Consider the following 17,415-nt stretch of genomic DNA (forward strand, 5'->3'; position numbering starts at 1 on the left):
CGTTGGCACTTTAGTAAGAGTGATTGCCCTCAAACTTTGCATATACTTCGACCACCATCCACGGATGGTCCTAGAAGATATCCTTCATGATGACATCATCACTTGTCATGTGACAAACCCACAAAGTTGAGTTCTTTTCGGGCTTGTGTATATGGAACCATTTATTGCAGTGGATTGAAATTTTACACAATTTATCCAAATGTGATATATGAAAAATTGAGTCATGATGATGTCACCACCTGCTTTTGACGATTTATAATTTTTTGTCATTTTGACATTCTTTGATATACCTCCTAAACAAAACAAGTTTTTTTTTTCAAAATTCCTTTGCTATACCTCCAGCAGGTCTATTAGATACGTGTACCTATTTGTTGGAAAATCTTGTGACGTCATAATGTACGATTTTTAATTCAAAGTGTTAGGCAATGTCTGATCATTATGAAATTTACTCAGTTCATTAACAGTCAATCTTTGATTGCATTTCTGAAATGATGTCATCACGACCTCATTCATTGATTTCTTTATGTATTTTTCACGATTGATGTACATGTACACGAATTTGCATGCATACTACTATCATCGTCCTGTCATAATTTCTGGAACTTAATCAAGTCCAATTATTTTCAAATTCTGCAGAAAAAGAGGGAAATTTCAATTCATCAATTTCAGATATATGTGTAGATTAGCACAATTTGTATTTAAGAGCCAAGTACATGTATGAAGTAATAACGCTAAATATGTATGATCGTCTGATATAGTGTACACAGTGACCTTTGCCCTCAATTTGGTGCATACTACACATGTACACACACTTGTGGCCGCTACCAGGGCACAAGTGAGGAAATGCCCTGTGTCATGCTAGTTCCAGCATCTGTGGTCTGAAGAAAAAAGCAAGGACTGGTCTGATGACTAGGACTGTGGGAATCACCCTTTCTAAAAGATTTTTTCTTGGAATTAAATAGCTCACAAAATATACAAATGATGTTGGGAAATGGCTCTGTATGCACATGTATGTGCAAAATAAAAGCTTTCCAGGATGGATTCAAGAAAAATGTCAACAGAGCATAAAGCTTTACTTTACAGACTAAATACAAAAATGGACTGATTGAAATTATCTAGGAAATGGATAAATAATCGCTGTTCATTCATGATTGATGTCTGACATCTGATACAGGCACCAATGACGACTTTGACCAACTTTTGCCAAATATTGAAGGCTTTAATCAGAAATACGGAGCCTAACAAAGTATTGTGTGCCTGGAATTTTGAGATTCCCCTCGGCGGTGACGGGCATGGATTCAGTGGCACTGCATTTTGTGACATTTTCAGACACACATAGAAAGAGAAGTTTTGTCATAATATCCGTAGAAATAACTCATATTAATGCTAATTGTGACTTATTTGAAAGAATAAAAATTCATGCCTCAATATAACTTCAAATTGAAGTGAAAAACAATTTAATCCAGGAGAATGAAAAAGAGAAATTGAAGCCGATCCGACTCATTTGCAAATGACATTGGTCCTGTTACTTCTGTGACATCCGATGTTATTCCATGTAGGATTTTAGTCAAACTTTCAACTACTGAGAATGAAGCCATTAGAAATTTAGCTTATTTAAGAACAAATTTTGGTCAAAGTACTAAGTGTGCAAATTATATGTATGGTGACTTGTGGATAATGTTTGACTTATCTCTTCTTTTCATGTACATTGTGAAACATCAGTTGGAAATGAATGAATGCAGGGATGAAAAGGCTTAATCAACCTTTAAATCAATCATCCCTTAAGCATATTCTTAATGTCTCTTACAAAGAAGGTGTAGGAGTTCCAAATCATTGGAAAAAAGCAATTAGGTAGGCCTATGCCCTATCACGCCTGGTGTTCCTACATGTATCTCTTCCTCCAACATGGATCAAGGTCCAACCTATTCTTTAATAGTCTGAGTATTTTAGACTCTACAATTTGCCTTTTTTAACATTGGGACATGGTCAGGTGATCTCAGGATCTACTATGGGCTGATCATGTCTAAATGTTTAAGAAGAGGATTTGTCAACATGGTAAAGTCCAAGTTACTCTGACTACTGTATTTCTTTAACTGATCATTTTGCTAAGTTACATATAGCTGAACATTTTGTTGTTTGGGGGGTTTTGTCAAATTCCCAAGTGAGTTTAGACCCTAGTCAGTTTGGAAAATAGGAAAGGCAGTTTGAAACCCACTATCTTGTAAAGCTTGTTGATAATTTGTGCTTCCATGGGGAACTGTCCAAAGTTACAGTAGGCCTACTGTAATAATCACGCATTTGATATTGTGGATCGCAACATTCTTATCAAGGATCTGTCGTATTTGGGAGTACACCCAGCAATAATTCCATGTATCTGTAACTTTTTACAGAACGATCCTAGTGCATCAGATATAAACACATGCAAAACGACATGATCCTGACAGCGGGTCTTCCATAGGGAACAAAATTTGGACCTGTGGGTTTTTTACCAAATTCAACAGAGCTGTTTGCTCTGGGAACACCTAAGACAAGATCCTGAGTCTAAAATATGTTGATATATGACACTAGTTTAGAATAATTTTCAATGTAACACATGCACTATTCAAGTCATCTGGAATGAATTCAGTGACTGGGCTCTGAAAAATTATGAAAATTAGTCCTGACAAATGTTTTAATATGAATATCATATGCAATATGCCCACATGTAGGTTTCAAGAACTTCAATTCCTGAATACCGATCTACCGAATACCAATAATTGGGCTAAAATACTTGGTGTTTGGATTAGTTCAGATCTTAAATGGGACAAATATGTTATTTATAACAAAGCCAATGGAAAAATGTATTATCTAAAAATATGTGAAGGAATCCAGAAATTGTTCATATTCTATCTCTCCTTGTTCATTTTCTATCAGTCTTTTCCACTTCATATTTGTTTTTTGTTTTTTTGTGGGGGGAGCCATGTGGTAGGATGGCTCTGTAGAGGTGCTGGTCACCTGTTCCAGCTTGCCATTCACTGGCTTTTTAGGCATATTCATTTTTGCATCCGTCACCTGTTTGTTGTGCGCTGTCAATTGTTTAATGTATATGTTTTTAACTTCAATTCTTTTTCCTTATTGAAAAATATTTTATAATGTATTTAATTTTTGGTTAAATAGCAAGTGGAAAAGTGTAATAAAATAAAAATAATAAAATAAAATAAACGTACATTAAAAATTATCCTAGGGTCTACTGATCTTGCTTATGAAAATGCTATGAGGAAATGTAATCTTGTTTCTCTTGAAATGCGCAGAAGAAAATTCTCCCTTCTATTTGCTTTCCTTTCAAAGGATTCTAGCATTTTCAGTGAATGGTTACCACAAGCGAGGTATAAACATGTGCAATACAAACTTAGAAATGTTAATAGCTTGACTACTGTACGGTACCATGCAACAGCAAGGCATTACACTGCAATAAAGGAAATAACAAACACATTTACTCCAAAGATTGGTGCAATAAAGATTGAAAGAGGGATAATCCTGACGGAGGAGGAAAACATTTATAAAGAAAAAATGGTATGGGTCGACAATAAATGACAGTAAGACCAAAGTTGTGGTTGTGAGAAAATCTTAAATTCAAACAGATATCTATATCGGACACAATGAGATTAGGCAAGTATCCAGGTTTATAAACCTTGGTGCTGATTTAAATGACGTAATTAGTTGTAGCAAGGAGATAACACAAATAGAAATGGCCCGTACAAATACTACCAAACTAGGGGAGATCTGGAAAGACAGATCTGCCAGTTGAAATATCAAACTGCGCCTACTAAAGTGCCTCATCCCTTACAAAAGTGTCCCATTAGGGTATCCCATGAGAAAATTTCTCATGGTGATTTTCCCATGCATCCCATGGTGATTTTCCCATGCGTCCCATGGTGATTTTCCCATGCGTCCCATGGTGATTTTCCCATGCGTCCCATGGTGATTTTCCCATGCGTCCCATGGTGATTTTCCCATGTCGATTGTCCCTTGCACCCCATGGTGATTTTCCCATGCGTCCCATGGTGATTTTCCCATGTCGATTGTCCCTTGCATCCCATGGTGATTGTCCCATGCATCCCATGGTGATTTTCCCATGCGTCCCATGGTGATTTTCCCATGCGTCCCATGGTGATTTTCCCATGTCGATTGTCCCTTGCACCCCATGGTGATTGTCCCATGCGTCCCATGGTGATTTTCCCATGCGTCCCATGGTGGTTTTCCCTTGTCGATTGTCCCTTGCATCCCATGGTGATTGTTCCATGTCAATTGTTCCTTGTGTCCCATGGTGATTTACCCATGCCTCCCATTGTGAGTGTCCTGTGCATCTCATGGTGAAGGGCAAAGTTGCAGTGATCAAATCAACATTCCATTCCAAACTGTGTACTGTAGTTCATGCTATGCATTTTAATGGCAGCAGCTAATGTGGTTTACAATACAACAAAGCCTCTAAGTGTACCTGTGTAGATGCCATATCAATGCAAATTCCCAGTGTTCTCTTGATGATTGCAAAAATTTGAATAGTGCTTGTGTGGCATTTCCATGGTGTCCGCATACAAATCACATTGTATTCCCATGTACATGTAGAGTATAAAAACCCCATGGTGTTTCCATGCTGATTATAAAACCCCATGGTGTTCCCATGCTGATCATAAAAGCCTCATGGTGTTTCCATGCTGATTATAAAACCCCATGGTGTTCCCATGCTGATCATAAAAGCCTCATAGTGTTCCCATGGTATCCACAAAATGTCCCATGGTGATCACTTCAACCAACATTATTTTTTTGCCAGTCCCATGGTGCACACATGGGGTCCCATGGGCAGCCCATGGGATCTGCATGGGACTTTTTGTAAGGGATTTGGTCAGTAGCTCTTTATGACCATGAAACATGGACCCTGAAAGAAGCAGATGAGTCAAGATTGACAACTTTTGAGATGTGGTCATATAGATGGATCCTCACGGTGTCATACATCCAAAGAATAACAAATAATTCCATCCTTGAAAAAAATACATGTAGGTACTGACCCAGTTCTGCTAGGAAGTGAAATAACAAAGAAAACTACACTACTTTGGCCATGTCTCAAGACCTGAGAGCTCACTGGAATGTACATGTTACCATAGTGGAGGGAAAAGCCAATAGTAGTCATTCTAGAGGCAGACAGAGAACATCATGAGTAGGCAACATAAAGGAATGGACTGGCCTCACTGCTACAGCTGCAGCGAGAGGCTTAAATTTAATCCTCCCATGCAAAGACACTTTCTTGAACCAGTTGTCCTATCAGTCAAAACTGGTAAAATTTCCCATATGTGTCTGTGTATTGGGGAAAATCAAGCGGAAGGAATTTTTGACTGTTTTTGATGTTTACAACAAAAGGAGGGTTATTAATTGTAGATAGGTCATCATGGAGGAAAGTGGTCGCCGAGGCTCTGATAGAGTATGGCACATGTACATGATGATGATGACTGTACCATGTAAAACTCAACAATAAAAGAACATTCCTATCCTCTATTTTGTGTAAGTTTTATATGAATAGTCTCCCTTCTATTTGTATCTTGCTTTGTCTTCTCTGTATATCATTTTTGATTTAACGAATTTTAAGTATTTTAATGTTCTATGCATTGTGGCAATTTAGCCTTCGGGCTGCAAACACGATGTGTTAACAATAAACCAATGTATATGCAGTACACGAAAATACTTGTAGACTGATCACTGGAACCTATCAAACACTCTTTAATTTTAGTAGTGCAAATCACTTAGCTTCACTCTCTTGTGCCAAATTTTGAAGAAATGTCACATTTTGGTTTGAGACTTTGTCTTTGCTACGTAAACATTTTAGAGAATTTTGTGAGCTGAAGAGTGAGTAAAAAGTGGCACGATTTTTGTTTGGCTTGTTTTCTGTAATTGGGGTCTCAAGTCTTTTGCACAAAGCTGTCAACTTTTAGGCAGTGGATATTTGACTATGTACCGGTACTAACCAGCCCCTTGGTCACTGCACTGAACATGCATAGTGAGTGTATTTTTGAGTAACAAATTTTTGACCTCATATTGGTTGGCCATGATCAGATTGATCATTGGTGCAGTGGCCAATACAGTGCATTTGGTATTTAGTATTCGAAAGATTTGGGCAAGTCTTCTCTTCATGGAGTCCATGATGTAATTTTTCAATAATGTTGACTCATGAAATGAATAAAATAATTATTCCGGGTCAAGATGAGCTTATAAGAATACACTTTCGTTATGCCGCTTTTCCATATTGTGATAAAATGCCCTCATCAGTTCTCAGTTATTACGGCAGCGTGGAATGAAGCCCTGACTTTGGAACTGAGAAACAATTTTTAGAAATATGGCACGAAACAATGATGGTTCTCCATGGACTTAGTACACAACCGATTAAGTAATAGATTTGTGGTACGTCTAGCACCATGCCGAATGAGTTACAGAACTTATGTGTGATTCTTAAAAGAACTTGGGGGGGTGTTCTCAGGACCACACATACATGTACTCATAAAAGAGATCTTTTGCATGATGCTACTGCAAACCTATTTCTTAACTTGCCACCTTCACTTCACACATTTCAAAACAGAAGCTTGTTCCATTATGAATGTATGTTTTGTTTCCTTTCAGTTGGTTAATAAATGTTTCTGAGTAGACAGAAATGCAGTCGTCATCGGGAGCTTCACTTCTTAGCTGTAAGGATAGGACAAGAAAGAATGGTCAGAATCATGGCAAGGTATGACAGCTGTCTAGAAACGCAATTCACTGGTAGCTGTGTGCACAACTTTAAAACCCGAGACAATGTAAAAATAAGTTTACAGTTCTGAGTGACTCACATGAGTAGGAGTAAGACCAGTGACTTAGTTTTGATTTTATGCCACCACATCTTGTTACTAATGAAGCCACAGCTTTTGAAGAAAGCTCAGTGCATAAACTCAACTTTTGCTGGTCTTTAAATTCCTAGGTTATTTTGCTCAGTGCAGTATAAGATACATATGGGCATGTGGCTTACAGAACTCTATAGTTTTAATTCTGCCACTTCTAAGAACACTCGTCACTGGTATAATCTTGTACATGTATTGGTAGCTGGCTGAGTAGGACAGTGATTCTTCTTTGACCTCAAAGGCTTACATTTGGACAGTTTGAAGCTACTTTGAGTCTGAGTCCAAGTCTGAAAAATCTGAGTAAATGTTCTCACTCTCATGTACATTTAAACATTTTGGTGCAAAGAAGAATGAGCATGCTTGGGTACATATAATATGAAATAATGGTCCCATATTTGATCACTAATTAATATAGAAACAGGTGAACTGATATCCCACTGTTTATAGTATCACAGTAATTATTCTTTACAACGCATTTTGCAAACAGTTTTCCAAACACTTTGGAATACATCAAAACTGAAGTAGACAAGTTGACTAAAATAGAATTGAAAGACAGCTTTTAAAAGACGTAAGGTGTAATTTTTAAAATTACACCTTCAAGTCTTTTCCAAAGAGAAGGTGCTATAGATACTACAGGTAAATGCATAATTCCCGCTGGGATTTGGACTCTGATGGGATAGTTGGGCTTAACTTTATCTTACCCTTTCATTTTAATGTTGGACTCACAAACTATCAGCTCTGTGAGGTACGTGTATATCTGCCAATATGTTACAAATATTGTAAGTTTGTAATCACTTCAGTGGATGCATGGTAAGAGTGAAATAAGATCAAAGCCCTGAAAAGTGGGTTTGAGTTTGGACATAGTCATTGGACTGCATTCTGTGAGACAACCTTGTGCATATAGATTCCTCAACTATTGAGAGACAAAGAATTTTTACTTACACCCCTTTGGGTGTAAAGAGCGTCACCAGATGCTCTGTGGCTTCAAGATATGATAATTCCCATGAATTCAACTATCCTACAGATACATGTATATGTAAGCACGCTGTGCCATTAACGAAAACAAACTTGTCCAAGCTAATATTAGATGAGATTCCAAGACTAGGGCCTATCCCAGTGTGTGTTCCATAAACTGCTTCATTTTAGTGAAAAGACTGTGATGCACACGATTGACAAACTTTGGCATGTATCAGTCCCCAACCAATGATGTTATGTGTACATGTACCTGTACACCATCGAAGACGTACAAAAATAAACAAAAGTCACACCATGTAAGTTGTTCCCTTACGGGTCTGGTGGTAATTTTTACTTGTGACTTGTTTGTGGTTCTCATTTCAGGCAAAAGCCAGTACTTACCGGGCGAAATCAAAAGTCGCCCAAAGAAACACAATTATTCCAGCAGTACAAGTAGTAACAAAGGGACATACAAAAGCTGAGAGAAAGAGGAGGGTCACATTAGTTGTGAAATCTCCCCTGTCTTTGAGTAAGAAGCAACCAAGGTACAAGAAGGCCAAAAATGAACAGAGATTTAGTAATGACAAATGTAAATCTCATAGTGCTGAAACAACAGGCCCCAAGATGGGCAGTTTGGAAGAAAAAAGAGCAGTACACAGGGTACATGAAAGGTACGTATAATTACCTACCTTAGATTAATTTCACCTTAAAATTGAAAAAAGTAAATGATTTAATACAATAAGAACTACATGTACAGTGTTTAATTATAATAACTATCATTTTTTAATAACTATCAAAGTATTGGTGCAATACTGTCAAAACTTGAGTATGTAAAATGTACTGAATGAGAACTTTAAAATTCCTAAAGAATCCCCAATTCTTTGTCATTTCAGCACTTGGTTTTTTTTTCATACTGCAATACACTTTGTAGATGAATTTAACCCCTGAAAATAATTAGATACATCCGTTCAAAAATAAATATCCAAGATGGCCAATTTCCAAATATTTGTTTGCTTTTCATCTTTTGTTCCTTTGAGTAGACAGCGTCATCAGAGCCTGAATGAAGCTATCAAAGAACTTGTCAAGATACTACCCCCTGGGGATTCCCATAAGAGTGTGACAAAGGTATGTCATGGAAACATCTCTTGGGTAAAGGATTGGACTGGCCTGCTTATAATTGTCTTGATGAGCTCTATGTTAGATTTACTTTTCTAACTTTTTTGTGCTGTATTCATTTTTTAACTTTGACTGTCTTAAATTGATGTTTTCCTTTGCAACCTGAGTGTACCTTACCATTAAGATTATATGACAATTTAACAGAAGACTTCGAGATGCTTGGTAGCGACAAACATACCAGTCTTTTTTGCCAGTTCTGAGCATGTGCATGTTGTTTTGAGTGTGCTTGCATAGTTATGAGCACTCACAATATCTAGAGAAAGGACCGGCATGTCTGTTGCCACCAGCGTCTCAGTCTTCCAATTGTCCTTTTTGCTTGAAAAGTCTTCATTGGCTGATAAGGTTTGCCCACACTTATATATTTCAAATGGTACAGTGAATGATGTTTTCTTGCTATATAAGAATTTTTGTGTAAAGTGTACTGTTAAAGTATGTTTTTACTTGATGTCATATTGATGTGAATCAAGGGATCAGTAGTCTTGCATTAATTATTCAATTTCACTTTTTGTAGCCCATTTAAAACTTTTCTAAGACATATTTTTTCCTTTCCAGTATAATGTTCTGAAGAAGGCAGATGACTACATTGATTTCTTACAATACAAAATCGCTCATCTGTGCCTTGAGCTCAGCATTGAACAGGAATTCCATGATGGACTGGTCAGTTTTAACGCACCATTAAATATCGTAGTTGGTAGGTGCTTCACCAGTTACATGTACATGTATCTCATTTTTGTGAAAAATATTACAACAGTAAGATTATGACAGTGTCATTATCAATACAATCATAAAGCAATGATTTAGACATTTTACTGAATGACTACTGAAATAAAAGTTATGTGGAATGGTTAATTTTATGACTTGTATTGCTATGATACATGTTGGTCACTTTTGATTTTCTCGGTATATTGTTTCATTACATCTTCATTTTTTACAATTGGTATTACATAATGTGGTGTTATTTGAAAACTGGTGGTTTAAGCTGTTTATAATACCAACTTAAAACCACCGACCCTTCATAACAAATCAGTACAGCACATATGCATATTATTCAAAGCAAAGACAGTTACAAAGAAAAGAGTTCATGAAATTACAGTGTACAGTGATTTGTTATCTGATCAATGTTTATTGGCATCATGGGCCATGTTCTACCATGGGCCAGTTTCATAAAACTGCAAGTTTTCGCATCAGTGATTTCACCAACCTCCGTCAGGGGTTAATCTTGCATGTACTGTGCTTACTGTAGTCTCTGAGAGGCTCTTTCCAAAATTGGCTGTGCTGTGGAATGGGGCTCTTTAGTGTAGTGTTGTGAGACTGTGTCTTAACAAATTTACCATTGAATTGATGTAGGTATGAACCACAGGGTTGGATATAATAATGAACAAATGTCCAACTGTATGGTATGAATAAACTACTTTTGGTATAACGATACATCTTTCACTCCATTGATTCATTTATCTACATGCACATGTAGTGGTGCTCTTTGAAAACAAACATGTGCATGCAGATTTGTTGAGGATGTTCACGGAGAGCGGATTTGTTTTCACTTCTTTTTCAGGTGGAGAACCACTGGAAATTCCTGCAGTTACTCCTGTGAGCCCCCAAATGCTGGAGGGTATCCAGAAGGCTACCAAAGATTTGTCCATAAATATGACAAGGAGAAGAGCTATTGACTCGGATGGAAGGATGTCCTCGCCAAGGGCCCATCAATTCAGGCCAAGAAAAAAGTCTCCGGAAATGACAACCAAGACCTGCAAAGCTCAGAACACAACCTCTGGGGCTAAGGATCAGATTCTACATATGGCATCTAATGCATCCCCAACCCTTCATGCAGAAATATTGAGTGGTGTAACTGCAACAGCCTGCGATAGTGGTGGTGAAGTTGTTGATGAATCCCATCTTCCATCAGAAACAAATTTGTCAATGGTGGCTGTGAGTCAACCGAGCCAGCTGCCAAAGCCAACCCATTCTGTTACCTGCGTCTCACACCACCAGCCACCTAATGAGGACAGTAGCTGGCCAAGAAAGATTGCATTATCTCAAAGTTCTGCAGCTTCCACTGGCAGAGAGGAAAAGGAGACATTACTGGATCATTACATCCATGCCAACTCCTCTCTTGGTGGAGAATATGCAGTTACAGCAGTAACACCTGAACCAGTTAAAGAAATCGCTTCTTCGAGCACTGTGCCAACCCAGTCAACACCCTGCCAACAACTTCATTCTGAGCACTCTTACTCAGCCAGATATGTCCCAGCATACACTTTATCTGGGCTCTCTAAGGACATCAGACAACCTGGCATACCTGTTACAGTTTCATTCAATTCTCATGAACCCTCTCAAGCCTCTCCATCTGAGACCTTAGATGCCAAGATGATGACCAACAGTCTAGGAAGGCTCAGTGGCTGTGCTGATGTTCCTTGCATCTTCAGATCCTCTGTGTATATCCAGAAGCAGCCAGTCTCATTTCCTATCAAAATAGTGACTTGTGAATCAACCATTGTCCCAAGTACAGTGGTGCATCAGTCAACTTCTGCAACCATTTATTCATCTCCAAACACTGTGACTTCCTTAGGTTGCAAGAACAGGCATCCATCTCGTTACATTCCAATTCAGCCTGCTACTAACTTGGCTAGTACCAGTGCAGCCTCAAAAACACTGCTGACCCTTCATAGGGTGTCCTCTGAAAATTCCTCAGTACAGGTTAGTCTGAAACCTTTCTCAATCTGGGACACAGTGTCATCTTTCCTGTAGGCATCGGTATGCATCAACAAGCACCTGGAAAGAACTAAGCAAAATTAAAACCTTGGTGCCAGCACTTTTCATGTCTACTGCACTGAAGCCCACTTAATTTGTGTACTGATGACAAACATTTGTGTGACATTATTGGGCATATCCAGGCAGTCTTAGAACTGTGTGGCATAAGGTCATTAAATGTCTGATTCAATTTTATTCAGACAGTTAAATCTGCTGAGAACTGTAATGCTGCTGGTACAGTAGCATTACTGTTTTGAAAAATGCACGACAGCACTTGCTGGATCATGTTTGATTAACTGGAAAAGAATGGACCTGTTCCTTTGAATTAGCCAATATTTGATACAAAACAAGATATATCTGTAATTGTACACCTTGCTCATCCTAGCTAGCACAGTGCATTACTTTAATTCTCGTACAGAAGTTAACAGTGGTTCAGAGTTTTGGTCAGTTGAGGGAAAACCCTGGAAGTGATAAACTTGCCCCCATCCCCTTCCTTGGCATGTCTAGAATTAACTGAGTCTCCTGCGTCCACATACCCCTGCCCAGCCTACATATGCAAACATGGCGGCAGGACCACAGTGCATTGTGGAGGGTCAAGGGGTGGTATGCATAATCAAGACTTTTCGTCGAATTATAATAGGCACATGGGAAATTTGCATTTGTGGGCTGGGCAGGGGTAAGTATCACCTGGAGACCCGACCCACTCCACATGGGGGAGGAATTTCAGATGTTTCATCGTCAGGAATTTGGAGTATAGACAATTTAATATTTGAAATTCAAGTGGTCATATGAAAAAATCATTATTGCCTGTAGAAGTTTCATAATATGACATGAGTTTTAAACTCCTAAACAGAAATATCTGTCACTCTTTGGTTCACACACAGTGTGGATTCTGACTATAGCCACAAACTACTAGACACAATTTTGAGCTCCCTGAAAGGACTTTTTCTGACAGAAGTAATGACATTTCAAACTTTCCAATCTTTAAACCAGAGCAAGGAATCTACCATCACACACACTATTGCCCAGAAACTAGTGGTGGATCCTAATCACCTGAAGTTTGAGGACACAAATAGCTCAATGGAGTTGATGTGGAAGGATCAGAATTCTGTTATGACTCCTGCAGCAGCCTCTAGTTATTCCATGCGTCGCTCATGGATCAATGGATTTCAGCTGTTCACTAAAGTTAACCATCCAAGATTTAGAGAGTAAGTGATTCTTTGAAAAATATTGATCAAATGATCCTTATTTTGAACCTTTAATTCTGTCAGTGATCACTGCTAGTGTACATGTGTGCATTGGGAAAGTCTTGACATTTTGTCGGGTACTCACAGACTTTTCCTCACAAGAATGATTAATTTCATTTATTTAATATCATTTGTATCCAATATAGTTATTGAAATACATTGAAATTCGTTGTGGTTTGCGAGCGTTAAAAACGTGATAATCAAAATATATGTACAGAACAATATTAAACGACACTACAAAAATTCACACCAGAATTACAACAAATAATTTCAGACATAACGATTGATTAAATAAAATGGGATTAAGATAACAATAAAATCTGATGAATCACTGATTAGGACTTTGATTGCACCTGTACATGTACGTTCAATAAGCGAACTGCTGAGATGAGGAGAACTTGAGGGAGACTACATGAAGTGAGTCCATCAGGACACCTTTTACATTGCGCGACTATTACTGTAATACTTAGTTATTCATACCCAGGGTACTTTTGAATTATTCATAAAACAAAAATCTGAATAACTACAGCATTTCCAAAATTAAATTTTGATGTTCATATTGCGTTGTAATTAAAACCTTTAGTTTATTGGTGACTTAACCCTTATGACGACATGTTTGTTTATGCCACATGGTGCTTATTACAGCCATACCCTGATCTTGTGGAACTTCTTTAATTACCATGAGTTTCACATTCCAAAGCCTGTTTGTAACCTCTGGAAAGCAGAGTGGGCAATTCCTTGCTGGAAATTATCAGACGTTTCAGTAGCCACCACATGCAGGAAGGATGCCTTGTTTATATTCCTTCTGAATGTTTATATTAGTGAGCAGTGTGACATCAGTGATTATGATTGGTTTGAACTTTGTGGCCCTGTTAGGATAGCAAAAATCAAGAAATACATGTTTAAAGAACCACTTGAACCACTTCACCACTTGACACCTGTTGGTTCTAAATACCAGATACCACAATGGCCTTGGCAAAAGGACAGGGCATCCACAACTTGGGTGGTTGTCGCACAGAATATTACAGAGTCACACTGGGCAGAGTTAAAGGAAAATTCACTCTTGGATCTTGACTGAGTTGTACAAATATCTGCAGAAGTTTTTCATCAATACTAATGAATTTTGATGATGTTTCCAACTTGTAGTAAGTGGCCAAGATTGCAAGGAAGGGAAATTACAAGATTGTTGAGTCAAACATGGAAGGAACTTCCTAATGACTTCAAGAAGCAATACAGGTACTTTTCCTTAAGTTTCCTCATATTTAAAGCACACCAATGTTCCTGTTAGAGCAGTGCTTTTTATTACATGTATGTGTATTCACAGTTTACAGTAGAAACTATTGTTGCATACACTGATGTAGTTTGGAGTCCCTGAAATTGCTTCTTCCCTTAAAAGGATACTTAAGGAACTTGATAATTTTTTTTAATGTTAATTGTAGCTGTAGAGCTCGTGAGTGGAACCAGTGGCACAGATGCCAGAGAGAAGCAGCCTGCCAGACCAGCAAGGATCATGCATGAACTAATGATGCATTGCTATGGACATCAAGGTATTAAAGGTTGACTCAAGGAGCCTTCTTACACACTATAATCAACATTCTCCTCTCTATTAGATCGAACTCAGTGTGGATTCGTTCTTCCATTGAAAACTTGAGTACATATATCTGTTTTTCAGTTCTGTGCCGTCGAATGAACATTTCAGACCATTCCTTATTAAACCAGGGATTCTCTTGCTCAGCCATGTTGTTTGTTGATTAAGGACCCACATACCAAGTAGGCATTTAACTTGTTTTGTCAGGCATCTTCTTCATTTTATACGTTTTATTTATGTGTCTCAAATTTTAAAAAGAGCATATTTCCACAATCTTGCACTGCGTAAAATTTTCTATGTTACTCTAGCCACCTAGAAACTGGCCAGCTGCATACCTAAGGCATGCTGCATGAGGGTTCAGTTGTCCCATTTCTAAATGTATTCAATTATATGGGGGAAAATTATATGTAGGATTTTCAGACCAGTTTCATATAATGTTCATGTTCTTCAGTACACTTTCAAAATAGTAAAGTTTTCTTATTTTTCTTTTTTGTTTGTACTAGGTTTTCTTTTTTCCTGGTCATTGCACTCAGTTTATTTCCTGCAAAACAGTTTGATTTAATTGTCGTACTTCATTTACAGATATTCACGGATTACACGTTCACAATTCATAAGTTTAATTTCTACCGCCTTTTGAAATTGGTTCAAGATAGAGTCACTGAAATGCACAGATTTTTATTCTGTGTGGTGCTTTCTGTAAAAGTCAATCTATTTCAAACTTTTAAATGTTCAATTTAGATGGGATATGGCTTACACAAATTTGAGTGGGTTTGCATCTGTCTAGCACTATAAATGTTCTGTGTGATATTCCTGTCTCATAGCCATTGTATCAATATCCTTATATGCAAATGACTTTCTTAAATTGATTCTAGAATCAGGGCAGGATTTTCTCTTGTGATTTTGTGTACAGGTGCTGCTCGTTTCGAATTAAAAGTAACAGATTTTAAAAAAAGTGTCAGTATTCTAACATGAAAACAAGGTATGCTCTTGTTTGCATATGAGTTTATTTACAGGTCCTGTTTTTGTCTTTCTTTGGAAAATTCACTTTGTTATCTGTAAATTTGAATTGGAAAGTATTTGAATAGGAAGGATGGGGATGTTAACATTGTTTGTTATTCAGTTAATTGAATTCTTGATCAACCTCTTTCCAAAGACTATTTGAATACACTTGTTTATTATAAGAATTCTTAATTACACTGAGGGACTATATCACCGACTCAAGCTTGGGGAACATTCCTTTAAAAATGAGCTTCATACTAAACTGATAAAGTGTTTGATAAGATTGGCCAGGAAGCTTATATTATTGTTGGAGTTAACAAAACATTTATACATTTTGAATAGTGTGTTTATTGTCCAATTTCAGGAAAATCGTCAAATTATTACCAGACCTTTTAGTTGTTTCAAAGATAGTGACAGTGCTGAAAATCCTGTGCACTGCAGATTTGTACAGTTGATAGCAGTAAATATTGGTTTTAAATGTCAAAGAACACATAAACTACTGCTATCTTAGTGCAGTGCTCAGCAGTATTCCATGTGGTCTTAATGTACAGCGTACACCTGATGAATTTTTAAGAAAATGTAACTATATTTTAAATTCTGCAGTAGTCTAGTTAGTCTACTCAGGCAGCGTAATGTAAATAGATTCAGTGTATTTAAGTCGTAGTGACTGTTTTTTCTAAGAACATCAAGGTTTACAAACTAATAGTTCCAGAGTCTGTTTGTTTTCATCATATTGCAATTGACTTGTTGAATCAGATCTTGAAATGATCGGAAAAGAATATTTATTGATCATAATACAGCGCAGAACAAACATAGAACATTTATCATTTTCTGCCATTGCTTTTCTTGCCAGTCAATCAGTGCAATTTGTTTGTTAGTTTCCAATGTAAATTGTGATTGAAAGCTCTTAAATTTTCTATTTGAAGCTCTAACATTGTAGTTCTTTAAAGTGGTTGCCATTTTCAGTCAACAATTGGTACATAATGAAGGAATGCAGGACAGTTTTCAACTGTTACCTACTCCATGCTACTAGAATCTAGTCCAATTATGGCAGGGTTTCATGGATTTAAACTGTTCAAATCTGGCACTACATCTCATTAGCAGGTTTTATATCCCAACTTTATTTTCTAGGCAGAGATCTGCCCTTAAGTTACGGCTCATTGGATTTGTGTTAAGATGCACAGATGCCTAGGAGGTTGAACAGAGTTGATTTATACCGACCATGTCTTGACCTGCCTGCAACGAACTTGCTGTAGGTTGTCATTCATCTGCATGTTTTACTTTGAATTGTCCTGTATGTCGGCAGTGTATAAGATATTGCAGTCATGACAAAATACCCGTTAGTGTATTCGAATGTTTCGAACCATTTTCTTGTTTTCTTAAAAGCATTCAAAAAAATCATTCAGATTTTGAAAAGTCGTTTTGGAACCGCACAAACTTAATTTTAGAGTCTTAACTTTCACTGGTTAATCCATAATAACACTCTGTTGCATTAAAATTTCATAAAAGTTTCTTATTTGTTACCAGTTATATTTGTTGCTCTTAATCCATTGCATTTACAAAATGGTAAGTTTTCTACCAACACGTGGAAATAAAGGACATTGAATGATAAAATCGTTGAGCAAGGTGTTTTAGCAAGCAGAACTGTACCAAGTATCATTACTGAATATTATGTGCGTAAAATGTCTGGAAAAGTTGGGTGTCACACTGCATTTCTTGAACCATATTTATAAGATAATTTGGTTTCATCAGGGTTGTGGTATCAGAGAAATAAAAATTAATGATGTGTTGATGCCAAAAA

The 17,415-nt window shown here is 37.3% G+C and overlaps 1 protein-coding gene across 3 annotated transcripts in view; it reads left to right on the forward strand.

The window, feature by feature from the left end:
• Nucleotides 1-17,415, forward strand: part of LOC110982511 (uncharacterized) — a 110,364-nt gene extending 92,949 nt beyond the window's left edge. For all 3 annotated transcript variants that reach the window (XM_087139447.1, XM_087139458.1, XM_022240952.2), the window contains exons 2-9: nt 6,646-6,751; nt 8,238-8,524; nt 8,894-8,978; nt 9,582-9,720; nt 10,585-11,726; nt 12,774-12,988; nt 14,174-14,263; nt 14,467-17,415. In XM_087139447.1, coding sequence (XP_086995573.1) covers nt 6,677-6,751; nt 8,238-8,524; nt 8,894-8,978; nt 9,582-9,720; nt 10,585-11,726; nt 12,774-12,988; nt 14,174-14,263; nt 14,467-14,545 — 2,112 coding nt within the window. In that variant the 5' untranslated portion in view covers nt 6,646-6,676 and the 3' untranslated portion in view covers nt 14,546-17,415. The remainder of the gene's footprint in view (nt 1-6,645; nt 6,752-8,237; nt 8,525-8,893; nt 8,979-9,581; nt 9,721-10,584; nt 11,727-12,773; nt 12,989-14,173; nt 14,264-14,466) is intronic.

The sequence above is a fragment of the Acanthaster planci genome, linkage group LG01 (genome assembly GCF_054643075.1).
Source record: "Acanthaster planci isolate LZ-2023a linkage group LG01, COTS_SCS, whole genome shotgun sequence".
NCBI lineage: Eukaryota > Metazoa > Echinodermata > Asteroidea > Valvatida > Acanthasteridae > Acanthaster > Acanthaster planci.